The sequence below is a fragment of the Falco punctatus genome, assembly GCF_963210335.1.
Source record: "Falco punctatus genome assembly, chromosome: 1".
NCBI lineage: Eukaryota > Metazoa > Chordata > Aves > Falconiformes > Falconidae > Falco > Falco punctatus.
Window position 1 is genome coordinate 23,297,576 of NC_137580.1, and position 15,236 is coordinate 23,312,811.

The window sequence follows — 15,236 nt, forward strand, 5'->3', positions numbered from 1 at the left end:
GGTCTGTTAGGTCAGCAAGAGGCCGAGTGACCGGATGGTCTGGACATGATCACAAACATTACTCAACATGGCAGTTTTGTCCATAGCAGAAAACTTACCAAGAGGAGAAATCGGTGTTTGAGGTGCTTGTTGGGTTGAATACAGCCATACTGGGGCCCCTCGTTATAGACGGTGCCCGTGGGGTCAAAGAAGGGCACATAGCCATCCTTGCCTGTACACAGATAGACCTTCTCCAGCTGCAGTTTGTAAGCGGCATTTAGGTTTTGTTCGGGGTTCCAGAGCACGCGGCCATACAGGATTTGCCCTGAGGAGGTCGGGAGGTCAGGTTAAATTCTCCAGTTTGACAAGAGACCCACTGTTGGAGCCAAACGCGCCGGCTCACCTGCCTGTGGATGTTTTGATTTGCGTGTGCAGGTGATAAAATACTGCGCCACAGCACGTTCTTGTCATGCTGTTACAGGGCTGTAACGCTTAAAATGCCATTTGTTGCCATAAAAAAGGCAAAGCCAAATCTGAATTTTAGCCTTCTCTTTCAGAAGAACCGAAGTCATGATGACAGAAACATTAGGTATAAGCAGAACAAGCAGGAAAAAGAAAATAAATCCTACCCTTTGAAAAAGCCCCTTTGTAATCCATTTCTGCCAGAGACATTTCAGATTTCGTGGGGTCCATCAGAAACACCTTCTCGTTGTTACAGAGCTGAAACTCTGTGTTTAGGGAGTAGACGACGGGAACTGGGCGGTTTGTCTGCTGGAAGGCGATCGGGATCAAAAATCTAAAATGGGGACAGAAAAGGAAAAGGAAAGGTTTAGTTTGGACACACCTGAAGTTACACACTGGGGACCTGCACAGTCCGCGTCACCTTTCTTCCCTCCAGCTTTACTATTTATATATAGCCCAGCAGCCCACACTTCAGCAGTATTCACCCCAAGGCAACTCGCTGCCCCCCACCCTGCCCCAGTTTCCCAGTAAAGATGCAGAGCTCTGCGTAAGCGGCTGCAGCCTCCTCTCGACAGCTTCGATTTTCCTTCTCTCTGGGGACAAGCGAAGGCCATGCGGGCTGGGCTTCTGAAAACCACTGGCTGAGACATACCACAGCTCAGGACAGCCCCTGTCCTGGGAGCCCATGGTCTGGCTAGATGTGATAGAGGAAAGGCAGGCACGCAGATGAAGGCAACTTTTTTTTTTTTTTTTTAAGAAAGAAAAACCACCTGCCTTGCGCTCAGGAGTAACAGACCCCACCATACTACAGACTGCCTGGAGCACCCCAACAACCAGCCCAGCTCCTTCTCTCCCCTTTTCCCTTCCCACTGCCACTGTAGGTGCTACACGCCTGCTGCGACCACACAAACAACCCAAACGTTCTGCTGCTGCCCCGCCGAGGACTCCTCACCGCTCAGGAGCGTGCGCCGTGCAGGGCAGGGGTTTGTCTCCAGGCTCTACCCATGGCTGCGTGGGCTGCACAGTACAGGGGATTAAGAAGATGGTGTACTCTCCAGAGTAGTCCTTCCTGGGAACAGAGAGGAGATGCTGTGGTCACCAAACCAGACTCGAAGCTGTTAACCCAGCTGATGTGTTTGCCTGACATCCACTGTTTTGCAATTAGTGTAAGGAGGCAAGACTAAGTTCATAGCAGGACCTCTCCCTCACCCCAGAAACATCCATCTCCTCCAGCAGTCAGAGGGGGGCCAAATTTGACCTGCGGTGTTAATCTGACCCTCTGCGCAAGGAGCAGAGACTGTAAGAATAAACAGTCACAAATGGAACTAATAACGAAAAGGAATTTTTTATAAAAGTGAACCAACTATTTCTAGATCTTAATATACCTACCTCCACCAAGCAGAGCACTACTGATTAAGTCAGTCGTGGACATGAAATCCTGCTTTTAACTTGCAGACTGCAAAACAACCTTGAATACATCATCACCTCTGCTATCTACCTACCCGCTGGCTTAACTGCTAGAAAAATGCATTTACAAGGACGTGAAATGATTTTTCCCTCTACTTGGACAACCGCTAGAGGAGTGTTTTCAGCCCTGCCAGCAGCTCCCTGCGAGCTCTGCCTCCTGACCGCTCCATGCTGTTGCTGTGGCTGCAGAAAGGACAACAGGGATTCCTCTTTCAGGCCTGGATTTGTTGCACTGCTGCTGCTAACTGCATGCACATTCATTGCTGAAGAAACACATCGTGCTGTGGGAAGCTGCTGAAGGTGGCCAAACCCCCAGTCCTCACCTGTTATAGGAGCTGGTGGCTCTCCAGAGCTGGTAAGGAGAGTCAAAAGTCTGAGCGCTCCACAGCAGCTGCAGGTCAAATTCGATCCCTCCCAGGTGGTCTGGAGTCATTAAAAAAGACTTGATATCTGGCAGGCTGTGGTGCTCCATCACAAAAAGCCCTGGGGTGAGGATGAGGAGGTGACAGGTAAGGCAGAGTACGGGGAGACCCCGTGCCGCACACCTCAACACAGAGGGACTTCTCAAGGGAAGAGGGACTTGTTCAGCTACCTGTGTTTTCAGAACAAATCTGTATTTGTACATTGATTTCTTCCTCTATCAGGACTAATGCTCTCACCTCTGAACTTGGCCTGTGTCTTGAACTCGATAACCAGCCTGCCATCCTCACGGATATAGATCCTGATGATCTGCAGCCGGGCTGAGAGAACGCTGTCCGTCTGAATCCCTGCACAGTGCAGCAAGAAAAAAGCCACACAACACAGTCAGCCCTCAGGTGGGCTCTCTCAGCCCCACGTAGCTCCAGCAGCATTTCAGAGAGCTCCAAAAAGGCATGGTTTAATGTGGATCATTCTCAAGTCAGTCTGCTATACACTTCCTCCGTTATCCACATGTGCCGCCTACGTCTCACTCAAGCATCAAGGAAATAAATATACTGAGCTCTCCCTATGAGTAGCCTGTGAATTTAACTTACTTATTATGTAAAGTTGCAGACAATTGTTTGTAGGTACTCCTGGCCTTAATTCCTGAGGGGCCCTCCATGACCAAAGCTCTGCCAGTGCCCCCTCTACAATACTTAGTGTCACCGCTAGCAGAATAAAACCCAGGGTGAGGCACTGCCTGTTCCTCGTAGCCCTCCGAGCAGCAATATTGCTCAGGGTTGCAGGCACGGGTGGGTTCAGAGCACACACAGGCTCCAAAGACTGTGGAAAAGGAAAATTAACAGGCTGGAAATAGAAGACTTGCAGGCACAGGATAATCCACATATAGATGCACGGATGTTAGGTCTATAACCACCAGCAGAGGATAGGAAGGCGTTAGGGCTCGCAGGTGGGAGCACTGCTGATAATATGGGAAAAAGTCCATCTGTGAGAGCCAGGAGGCTGAGGAACATGACAGCTCTCACACGAGAATCACTGAAAAGTGTCAGAGAAATCACTCCAAATATCCCACTGAGAGCAACCTGTGCCTGCCTGCGGAGACTGAAAGCGATAGCTCTTTTCCTGCCGCACTTTCTAAGGCTCAGTGAGAACTGCTCCCATGAACAGAGAGAGGCTGGGGGGAAATGACAGCCCCTTACCAAGCTGACACAGATGCAGGCACAGCTGGACTCAGCCTCCATGCCCTCCACTTCAGTGAGTGCTACCCATCCTCAGGACTGCAGCAGCAGTGCAGAAACCAAGAAAAAGGAAAAAAACCCAAGAACAAACCAATTCTCCCCTACCCCTCCAAATGCCTTGGACCTACCTGTCCTCCAGAGAACAGTATCATAGAAAAAGGAGAACTCCATCTCTGTGTGATGCTCAAGAGAAGCCCAACCTCTTGGCGCTGTCACGTAGATATAGGACACGTAGAGTGGGACGTGGACTGTTAAGAAGGACTGAGCAGAGTCCCGTACCTGTTGATAAAACCCCAAAAAGGTGGTTTGATAAAACCCCCCAAAAGTGGTTATGCACCTTCCAAAGGAGTGACACTGGCCCAGCCTCGCAGCACCCACTGCATCTGTGTTCTGCCCTGCAAATGAAGAAAAAAAAGCCAGAGTACCTGCAAAAGAAGGCTCCTTTTTAGTTCTGGACCGTGGATGTCCTAGACACAGGGAGGGTAATGTGGGGACAAAGTACTTGTAAAGCAATATAATGTCATCACTGCAATAAAGACTGAGCATTATTGGCAAACAATTAGCTGATTTGCAAAAAAGTTCTTGGTGGACTGCCATTTGAAAAATAATAATGAATTTCTGGGAAGAAGTATGCAAGCACAGAGGACTCCTCATACACTACAAAACTCCTACGAATAAGTCAGAGGTGACTGCCTGAACTTTCTTTACTTTTACATGTAGGTACTTAAGCAAAACTGCATTTTAATTAAGGGTAAGTGCTAAAGCACACAGGTGTCCTGGTACAAAAGGAGCTGTGGTCACCTCAAACACACACACCCCCGCCCCCCCAGAGTTTTCAATTCCATGAATTAAAAATAAGCAATTCTGCTTGCTGAGGACTGGCCCTACGAGTATCTGAAATACCACAGCTCTCCGGCTGTACGTACACCAGCTATTATCTGTGGATATTATTATCTATCTGATATATATATATCTGTAGATATATTACCTATTATCTGTGGAGCACAGCTGTACTCTGCAAACCCCTGGAAGAGCTCAGAGAGACATTCCAGACTGCTTGGTGCCAGTCTCTGCATACTAAATTATACAGTTGTTCAGCTCAAGTAGCTCCTCTGGATTTCCACAAGTAATTGGAACTATAAAAGGGAAGTTAACAAAGTATTCCAGACTGGCAGGAATTAAAAGAGATGAGGTTGGCCATAACATTCCGACTGGGAATTTAATACAAGAACCTAAGGAAGATGAGATACTCACTTGAGTGGGATGTACATGTATAATCCATCCATGAGAGGGCAGTGAGACACGTCTAGTAGCGAAAGCCACTATTTTATAGAACATTTTTGGCTTCTGCATTACTTAAAAATTCCCACGACCTTGCTCCACTGCAGAGTACAAACTGATGTGCCTCTGCTCTGTTCTTTGCTCATTTATATTGGCTAACAATACAGTCAAAATTGTAAAAGAACGGAGCACAGCTAAGAATGTTTTGAATTTTCAGCACATCCTTACATTTAAAAAAAATATTTTATGGGTGCTCTGAAGATGGAGAGAATAAGACCTATCTTATTTTTTTATTGTTATTTTATTGTTACCCCAACAAAAATAAATGAATAAAGTGCATTCTGCAAAACACCGTTCTTTTTTAGGTAAAAGTGGGAAAAAGCCAGACTCCAGTTGTATAAATCAGAACAGCAAATACACACAGACACAAAGTGGAGCTTTGCTTAAGAATTGAGAAGGATCTGGATTACGTGGAAGAGTTTTGGAACTGGCACCTCACCTGGAAGTCAGCGGTGACAGACCCTCCACAAACATCAATTAGTTCAGTCATGTCGTAATAAGCATCAAAAGTCCAGATACAGCTCTTCAGGTTGAGGTGCTTATAGAGCTGGATTGTTTTCGGCTCTCTCACTGTGGGGTCGAACTGGTAAGGGCGGTCATAGCCAGGACCAAGAACGATGCTGTCGTAGGTCACTTCATCCAGAAACCCTGCCTCTGGGATTAAGAGACATCAGGACATGGATCACCCCAGATTTTAAAGAGCTTGAGGCCAAGAGGTCCCATTTTCACTCTCAAGTCATGTCACTGTTGTTATACCAGGAACTCAATGGGCTCCTCTCCCTTCATTATCCTAGAGGTCAAACCGAGTACACATGGGAAATGCGTAGGGGAAAACAGGGGAAATTGTTATAGGAATGGGCTAAGGATCCTAAAACCCACACTTAGCAAGCTATTAATTAAAGGTTGAACTTAAAATTTAAGAAATGCAGAGCAGCGTGAGTATGAAATGAACAGAATGAAGCACAACAATCCCCTGTTCACCACGGAGCCATCACGGGCCGCATTACCCCGAGTGTCACAGACACAAACTGTGTTTTTCCTCTGGCTCTCACATTTACTTCAGCAGTGAATTTGCTTTCACCGCTTCTTGTTGCCATGCAGGAGACTCTGGTGACACAGACCCAATGATCTCCTTCCTGTGGATCCCTCTCTAACCACACAGATACCACAAGACAGATTTGAAAAGCAGAAAATCACCAGCACGGCGTGACCCTCCAGCCTCCTCACACAGAGCAATGCTGCTTAACCCCATTAAACATCCCCAGGCATCTTATCTCCTCTTCAACTGGGCAACTCTGTTCACTGCTATTAGCAGAGGAAGAGTAATTATTATATACGTAATATTAAGACAGCCCAGAGGAAGGCAAAGCTGCCTTCTCTCCATTTCTTTACTGGCTTCTCCCTACCATCAAGTTTGGAAAGCAAAGGCCGGCTTTAAAGGTTACCTGAGATGCCCCTGAGGTCTCTGACGGTGACCAGGTTTGAGCAGACGTGCTGGTGCCTGTAGATAGACTCTGAGAGAAGGAAATGCAGATTGTGCAGTGGCAGGGTGGAGATGAGAGGCAGCATACCATCCTGATGGGGGATCTGCACTGAGATGTGGATTCTGGAACAAAGAGTGGATGAGACAGTGGAAAAAAACCCCCGCCCCAGCAGCCCCAGCACAGACAGGGTGAGCCTGCTAGTGGCAGCCTTCTATTTAGTCTCAGCTACATTTCCCCTTCTACACATTGCTCCTTAAGCTGTCCCACCAACTCCAGCTTCCTGAGGGGAAGGGCAGGGAAGGTTGCAAGGAAGGGTACAGGAGCAGTGCCCTGAGCACCCTGTGCTGTTCAAAAGGTCACGCTGCACGGAGGGATGCGGTTTCAGACCCATCTGAGGTTCTCCTCTCGACCCAAGCCAGCTCCGCAAGTGCCAGGGGCCTGGTAAAGGACTGCGCTCTCCCCGCTCCAGGCTCCTACCTATTGGGATGCTCCTTGTGCTTAACATCCAAGTACTTCAGTGTGGCGATGAATGACTGTGCCTGGAACCCTCGGGCTGTCCCTGCCACCACAGGGGTGTGACAAATGGCACTGTCCGTGCCTATGGTAACTGCATTGCTTCTCAGGGGGGTCCCCACATGGCCAGCTTTGTCCACAGCCTTGGCCACACAGCGCACGTGGAACCGCCGGCTAAAGTAAATGCTGTCCAGCACCTGCACGGAACGAGGAGGGAGAAACAAGCCTGTGGGTCAAAGACACCAGTGTTGCAATGTCTGGCTGCGTAGCAAAATCATTTTGTCCTGGGGTTTTGAGGCAGCACAGAGGCGAGGCACATGCAAACACTAACCAGGAGCATGGGTGTGCCAACACCTGCTTGGCCACTTGGGCATGCAAGCGCGACTGGCCTCACTACCTATGCCGCAGTAGATGCTCGAGTATGTCGGGTGCTTTACAGCTTCCAAACTCTGCCCACATACTGGGGGGGTGGGGAGGAAGAGGGAGCCTGAGCTGTTATGATCTGCCAGACTCCATCTGTCTCCTGCCACCAGGGATTTACTGAAGTGTCTGAGTGCTTGCAGCTACTTCCCACATCAACAGAAGCGGTGCTTTTAGTAGGCTCAGTGAAGAACAGTGCTCAATTTTCTGAAGCCAAAAGAAAAAAATCCCTAAAGAAGCACCCATGTCTCATGCCAATTCCCAAACCTGAGATTTTAGATATTAATCTCTGTGTAACTGAAAGGTACACTACCCACTAAAAATATCTCATGCATGAGTAGGCATGGTCTAGAAACACACCTGGATGCCTCAAAAGAGCTGAGACATCACAGTTGGGAGCGCCTGGGAAAAGTCCCCAGAGGAAAACAGTAATTCTGTGGGGCAGGACATGAACAGTCCAGGTAGAGCGAGTTGTCAGGCCACACACAGAGCAGTGCAGCAAAACGAGTGCCTGAAGGAACAGCAGTTCATGCCACGAGCTATGCCCTGCCTGCAGCTTGAGCAGGATGCAGGGCAAGCACATGGTCCCACAGCCAAACCCTGGTAACACAGGTCATGTCAGCGTGCAGAACTCTTATCCAGGCACAGCCACTTTTCCAGGTGCATGACTATCCAATGGCAGGGATGCAACCAAATTTCACACATGAGTGAGTGATCGATCACACAGATGGACAGAGCTGCTGCAAGCCCTCCCTGCCTTACACCACACGCTCCTGCACCTTCGCCATGCCGGTACCTTGCCACACACCTTATGGTTGACGCTAGTGAATGGTGTGTTGTCACTGATGGTTTCAAAAGGTGACCTGGCTCCGTTCCCATCTGTGGGGGTCGCGACTTCCCAGCTGAACTGTATTGAAGACTGGTTGATCCCAGCTTCGCTGCAGCGTTCCTTCATGACTGTGTATTTGGGGAAGTGAGGGTCACAGGGAGTGACACAGATGAGCGGATAGCCTGGGGAAGGGGATTTCTTCGCGCCGTCCTTGGTCACTTCTTCCACCCGGTCGTAATCAGCCAGAGTGACAACCTGTATGGATGCAAGATGGCAGCATTTACCTGGGGTAGAGGGAAGGGGCAGAAAAGGCAATCCTTCCCACATGCTCCAAGCCGCTACATTACTGTAGCTCTTAATTTGATTTCAGAAATCCCACTGGCGTTTTCAGTCTGTACTTGAAGGGTGCTAAATCACAGCCATTGCAATGGGCAACTCACCACAGGAGGTGCTGGTAGAATCAAGCTCCCTGCTGCCTCCTGATCCAAAATAGTCACTATTGCAGTGCTGGTATCTCCAAGAACAGCTTCCACCGGATCATCAGGACCCAGCACCAGAGAAAAGGACTCGTGCCACTCCCGGTCTTCATTCGACATGATCTCCACCTTAAATATGATGTGGTTCACACCTGTGAGAGGAAAGGCAAGAGAAATAGAGAGAATTCGATTCATCATCAAATATTGCTCTAAAGTTCTCATAAAAAAACTGCACAGCTGGTCTAGGCTAGGACTGCTGAAACTTTATGATAAAATATGCATTATAAATTTTATTTCCGCTCATTGCTACTAATAATTTAGCCCTGTCCACACAGCAGTCTACTCTATACATAAAACTTCAGCTATGACAACTGATCCAATTGATCAGGTGACAGATTTACTAGCAGATGCCACCTGAGGATTAATAATGCCTGTCTAGTAAAAATCTATGATTCAAAGTACATCCCCACCTCTGCTGCGAGCATCTGTGCTCTCCCCTTCACACCAGTATGCAGAACTTTGCTGAGGGTTTCTTGGTCCAGCAACATGGTCTGAGCTGCTGCACTGGATCCTGAAAGATCTCTGCTGAGCCTTACATCCCCTGAAGACCACTTTATGCTCACCTGCCAGATGTCAGTGCTTCTTTCTCAGTTCTGACCACTGTTTAACAGTTCAGCCTTTTTGTGTAACAAAATTACAGCTATAGCAGAGTGCAAGGCTGCAGCCCAGAAGAACCACACTTTAAAAGACCACACAGCGATGTGTAGTATATTTAAAAAGTGTTACCAAAAAACCCAGAAAAAAACCCCAAACCAACCAAACTCCAGATCCTTCTTACCCAGCAGGGCATGATGAAGGGATAAAATGCAGTACACAAGAGAAAACATGGGAAGATTTGGGATAGCCTTCCAATTTTTTCAAGTGATGTTAATTCCAGCGAGCAGAAAGTCTCAACCATCTCTGTCTCCTCAGGCACTGACAGTCTGCTCAGCAAAGAGCTCACCACTGCTTTCTTTCCCTCCTTTTTTTCATGGCCCCCCTGCTCGGGCAGCAGCTTGGCACTTTGCTTGTTGAGCACTGGGCTGGTGCTCAGAACACCGGTGTGCTTGACCTGAGAACAATCAGGCAACCAGAAGGGCAGAGAGGGGAAAGGAAATGTCTAACGCGAGGGAAGGGGGAAAGACTTGCACCCCACTTGTAACACACTTAAAAGCCGGGTAGGTGTTTCTTCCCACAAAGACTGCGATGAACCCAAGATCAAACCCCACATCAAATCTAAACTCCAAAATCTAAGGGTATATTATGCGTTCTTACAACGAATGCAGTTCACTTCACCAGGAGCAGACAGACCTGTGCGTTGTGTTGTAAACCTTATGCAAACAGTCGCTTTTTCCAAATCCCCTGAAGACTGCCCTTCAATCCTCCTTTCTGACATACCCCAAATGTCCCTGGACATGCTACCACCTCTAACCTTCCCTCCAAGGACCCTTTACCTGGACTGAATTTGAGCATTCGACTCTTGGGATAGTAATCCACTCCCGCCTGAGCTGAGCCATCGCGGGTGCTACAGCGGACTTTTGAGGTCCTGTTCTGATCCCCTCTCCGGACCACCTTGATGTTTAAAATGGCAACACCCTCTGGGCCAGGCGGCTCCCGCACTTGGTACGCAGCTTCTTCAAACTCAATGGTGGGTGCTACAGAAACAGCAGTGAAGAAAAAGCCTCAGGTTTGCACACCGGCTGACTGTTTATAGCTGAAGAGCATTCAGCAACTGAGGTGAGCTAAGCTCAGCTCCTTTTAGATTTTCAGAGCAAGGGCCTCCTCAAAGCCAGGGCCAGCTGCAGCTGGAAGGGTTGGATGTGAACTAGGGCAAGGGTGGGGCAAACCCCAACACATATGGCAAATGATTCTCCCATCCCCTGCCTCCCACTGAACCACATGCCCCCAAACCCATGGCACGTGATGGTGCTACAGCCCCATCGGCAGTGACACCAGAGGGACCTGGCATCCTCCTTCTTCCACATGGATCTCTCCAGGCTGTGACACTGTGGAGGGAAGGCAACATCTCCCAGGGGAAGCACGGCAACTCCCTGTGCAGCTGCAGGGGAATGGGAAATGGGACAAATGGGGGGGGTTCGAGCCATTGTTATTCAATCTCTCCCTTAAGATCAGCCCTTTGCACAAAGCCATTGCATCCGAGATCTGCACATGGAGCTGTGACCACACGACTGAAAGCATTCATGTGTACTAAATTAAACTGCTAAGTGTTGATGCAACTGTGCTGACTACCTTGGAACGTGCATCCTACACTACAACCACATCCTCATTGAGCATCCTTGCTTACCATCTTCGTCATTGGTGACAGTTATGGTTGCCACATCCATCTTCCCAACCCTAGCTCCACTCCAATGGTTTCCAAGTGGACTACCAAGATAGACCAGGAACTGCTCTTCTGGTTCAAAGGCAGAGTCATCACTGATATAAACACTGCAGTTCTTCACCTGAAGCCAAGTAAGCAGGAGAAAACAGGAAACATTTGTAAATCTGATGAAGTCACCTTAAAGGCCACATGGTACTTCACTGTCTAGGGTTTAGTGTCTGAGTACTGTCAATCCTGGAAGAAACTCTTTTATTTTCAAGGCTGTTGCTTCAGTGTGGACAAACCACACAGTTCTGGGATAAGACACAGCAGTGAAGACACCTGCTTCCACAAACCAGCAGCTACAACAATCCTGAATCCTACCGGCGCAGACAATTTGCATATCACATTTTAATCAATTTTATCATGAAATAAACAACCCTTTCAGAGTCGTGTCATATTTCCAGGAGCAGAATTTGTGACTTTAAGCACCTATGAGACGAGTTTGGATAACCTCTGCCAGCTCCCTCTGACAATGCAGAGCTGAGGAAGAGATGTGAACCTCTCCCATCAATGGTTCTTCATTGTCCCTCTAAGCCAGGTTCAGCTCACCTTCTCCCCTTTCAAGAAAGTGATGCGAGACTCCTCTGCATTTCTTCTCTCTGCAAAGTCCTCCATGACCTCTGCTGTCTGGCTCTGGGTGTAGCACCTGACCGAGGACTCATAGCTCAGGTCCCCAGTGCGGAAGATGGGGATGTGCAGAGTACCCTCCTTCTCCTTCACCGTGTACGTATCCTTGGTGAACTGCATGCTTGGTACTGTAGGAGGTAATAAAAAGGGTCAAGCAGTGCTGAAGCTCCAGAAAGACAGGAGCTAATGGAGGCAGATATACCCTGGGAGAACTGCTGCATGGAGCCTGGCAGCCAGGGGATAAAACGGCAGCTTCACTGTGCCTCAGTACAGGATTTGGTTTCAAACAAACAATGACTGAGCCACCTGACTCCAACAGCTGACGACGCTTGTTCCTTCCCTACCATTTTGGCACTGCTGCAATGTGCTGGAGAACCAGGCAGGGCCGGCGGTACAGGGATGGTATGTTTGCGAGGTGTGTCGGGGGGGACCGTATCAGGGCTCAGTACTGAAATGGATGCTCAAAGCATTATTCTACTGTCTGCGGGCAGACACGGAACAAACAGCTGGCAGCAAGGAGGGCAGACATCAACAAACGATGCAAAGGCAGAAATTATTATAACTACTACAGAGTTAGATTATACAGTGTGTGCTTTCCTTAGGCAAGCAAACACAAGAGATGTTAAAAGACAAGAGAAAATAAACACGTGGTGAGATTTTCTCTCATAGTGAGGGGGGCTTTAGCTCACAGAAAGCATGGAATGTGGCCAGCTCTGAGCAGAGGAGGCAATGCGTGGCTGAACGTGTGGGGACACTACAGGAAAATTAATTCTGCACTTCCAAAGACTCCAAGCTCTTGTGGACAGTGAAGCACAGAAAGAAACAGGGCTGCCAAGTGGAATGGGATGATCAAGGGGCTGGAGCATCTCCCGTATGAGGAAAGGCTGAGAGAGCTGGGCCTGTTTAGCCTGGAGAAGAGACAACTGAGAGGGGACCTTACCAATGTCTGCAAATATCTTAAGGGGAAGTCTCAGGAGGATGGGGCCAGGCTCTTTTCAGTGGTGCCCAGTGACAGGACAAGGGGCAACAGGCACTAACTGCAGCACAGGGAGCTCCAGCTGAATGTGAGGAAAAACTTCTTTACTGTGAGCGTGACAGAGCGCTGAGACAGGCTGTCCAGAGAGGCTGTGGAGTCTCCTCTGGAGACATTCAAAACCCACTTGGACACAATGCTGTGCAGCCCGCTCTGGAGGAGAACCTGCTTTAGCAGGGCGTTGGACTAGATGATCTCCAGAGGCCCCTTCCAACCCCGACCATTCTGTGATTCTGTGATCCCAGGAAAACAGGCTAAATCCAGCCTAGAAATAACCTAACTCGGACTAGCCTCCTGCTGCATGGAGTGTTAAGGAAGAGGCTAGGATGGGCCAGAGAGAGCTGCCATGGATAACTTACCATCTTGGGTGACGTCATTAATAGCCACGATCGCTTGGAATGGCTTTGTCAGCTCAGCTCCATGGGGTGAGCTGAGATAAACAACAAATGTCTCCAGCCCTTCTATCACTGGGTACTGCGCATCATCCAGGATTGTCAGAGTGCAGAACTAGAAGGAAAGCGGAAGTCCTGCTTTTAGAGATGCAAAGCTTTCATCCCTCCTGGCACCTGCATCTGGGTGTCTAATGTAAAGTCATTGTGTCAGGCCTCTTCTGAATTCATTAACCAAGGGAAACAATGTTCTAGATAAATCTGGCATATCATTTCAGAGAACAGGCAGCCACCTTTATCCTGGGAGAGGTGGTCTGACCAAACCTCCTCTGGCTGGAGGGCTGATCAGTTGTGAGCCTGTGCCTAGCAGATTCATTAATAACTCTCAAGAGGCCCTAAGAGGATTTTCAAAACAGGCAAATATAGAGTAGGCAGATAAACAAGAGGGAAGCGTCACCAGACTGAGCAGGCTCATCAGAAGTCAAAGTGGCTCCTCACCTCTTCTGTCTTGCCTGGCCTGAAGTCTATTTTTCTGGAGCTGGGGACATAATCGATTCCTGGGCTGGCAGATGGAGGGTCTGATGTCCGAGTGGCACACCACACTGAGACGGGGGTTGAGAGATCAGGTCCCTGTCGGAGGACTGGAATCTCAATGTTTCCTGCATCACCAGTTGCACATGAGAGAACCAAGATGAGAAAGCAGCCACATACCACAACACCACCCCTTTCCCTTCAGCATGCCCTTTGCCCTTCACAGGCTACTGCAGAGAACCCCCCCCAGCCTTCCCCACAGGGGCAGAGGGAAGAACAGAAACCCTCTGCAGATCTTTCACAGTTCTCCTGCTGTGCCCTGAACTGCTCCTTCTGATACCTCTTGCTGCTGAAAGCACCCCAACGTGCTGCGGAGCAGCCTCGGGGCAGCTCCCTGCCACTCTTCACCTGCAGCCTCGCTGACAGTAAAGGTAGCGTTCCCCAGGAACACTGTGGAGGCATCATTGGGACCACCAATGAAGACGTTGGCTGAAGCCCGGCTGCCAATGCGTGCATTATCTGAGGCATCGGCCAATGCGATCTCAAACTCCTCTTCCTCTTCATATTCACTGTCATCGATCAGCGTGACATCACATGTCATCGTGGTGACACCCGGACCAAAGACGATGCGGCTGTCATCCACCATCCCGCGGGACTTGAAGTCAGAGCCAGATTCCAGCATATAAAGGCTGCTTCCCTTGGCTGATTTGGGGACAGTGTAGCAGATGGCAGACACAGTGCTGCTGGTATCCCCTAAGATGTAACAGAAAAGTCACATAACTTTATGGCAATACTGTTACTCTGTTTGGTGGAGACACTGTTCACTTAAATAATAAAGCAGCATTCAGAAAAGAGGGTGAGGAGTAAAAAAGAACACCGCCCCTTCTCCTAAACTTGCATAGAAGCTGGCTTAAGTCTACCTCCAAATCTGTACTCTTGGTTACTATAGATCAGGAAGCGGGTGACACGTGCCTATTAAAGAATATATAGCACAATGACAGGGTCCACATCAAACACGGCACCTAGGTCACAGAGAAGCAACAAATAAATCCATGAGTTTACTCCTGATGCTGGAAAGAGAAATTAATCCCAAAGTAAGGAGCTTTAACTACGTTCGTGAATCTTACAGCAGAGCTGAGAAAAATGAAAAGAAAACCCCCATCTGCCCTATGTTGTTGCATTTCAGTTGTGCCGCAAAGCTCCTTCTAAAAAACCAAAGTATCACCCCAAAACCATAAACAAGCAAACCCCAAAGAACACCACTTGTTTTGGGGGTCACTGTTATTAGCCTGCCAACAGGGAACAGTTGTTTGCCTGTGCCTGGCAAAGTTATATGCCGCAAAGACTCCTTGGCAGCTTTGCAGTAAGCCTAGTCATGTGCTAAAAGACTGCAGGATAACAGGCACTAAACTGCTTCGGTTATCTATAAAAAAAACAGAATTAAAATCCAAGCTCTAGGCAGCCTTTGCAACCTTTGCTTCACCTCTCTGCCCAGAGGCTAGGCTGACCACCGCCTCCAGGGCTCCCCACCCACCCGCTCTGCCGTGGGGGTTCAGGCTCTGCACACCCACCCACAGCAGCACCCGCAGAGCCGCTTTCCCTCCT

The 15,236-nt window shown here is 48.8% G+C and overlaps 1 protein-coding gene across 1 annotated transcript in view; it reads right to left on the reverse strand.

The window, feature by feature from the left end:
- Window positions 1-15,236, reverse strand: part of FRAS1 (Fraser extracellular matrix complex subunit 1) — a 173,862-nt gene that overhangs the window by 2,946 nt on the left and 155,680 nt on the right. Inside the window, exons 55-71 of the mRNA XM_080407940.1 lie at window positions 14,040-14,384; window positions 13,599-13,759; window positions 13,071-13,218; window positions 11,601-11,806; window positions 10,974-11,130; window positions 10,123-10,323; window positions 8,594-8,781; window positions 8,133-8,408; window positions 6,869-7,101; window positions 6,353-6,513; window positions 5,347-5,561; window positions 3,695-3,845; window positions 2,568-2,675; window positions 2,232-2,391; window positions 1,394-1,510; window positions 609-775; window positions 99-304 (exon numbers count right to left, since the gene is read on the reverse strand). Coding sequence (XP_080264066.1) covers window positions 99-304; window positions 609-775; window positions 1,394-1,510; window positions 2,232-2,391; window positions 2,568-2,675; window positions 3,695-3,845; window positions 5,347-5,561; window positions 6,353-6,513; window positions 6,869-7,101; window positions 8,133-8,408; window positions 8,594-8,781; window positions 10,123-10,323; window positions 10,974-11,130; window positions 11,601-11,806; window positions 13,071-13,218; window positions 13,599-13,759; window positions 14,040-14,384 — 3,200 coding nt within the window. The remainder of the gene's footprint in view (window positions 1-98; window positions 305-608; window positions 776-1,393; window positions 1,511-2,231; window positions 2,392-2,567; window positions 2,676-3,694; window positions 3,846-5,346; window positions 5,562-6,352; window positions 6,514-6,868; window positions 7,102-8,132; window positions 8,409-8,593; window positions 8,782-10,122; window positions 10,324-10,973; window positions 11,131-11,600; window positions 11,807-13,070; window positions 13,219-13,598; window positions 13,760-14,039; window positions 14,385-15,236) is intronic.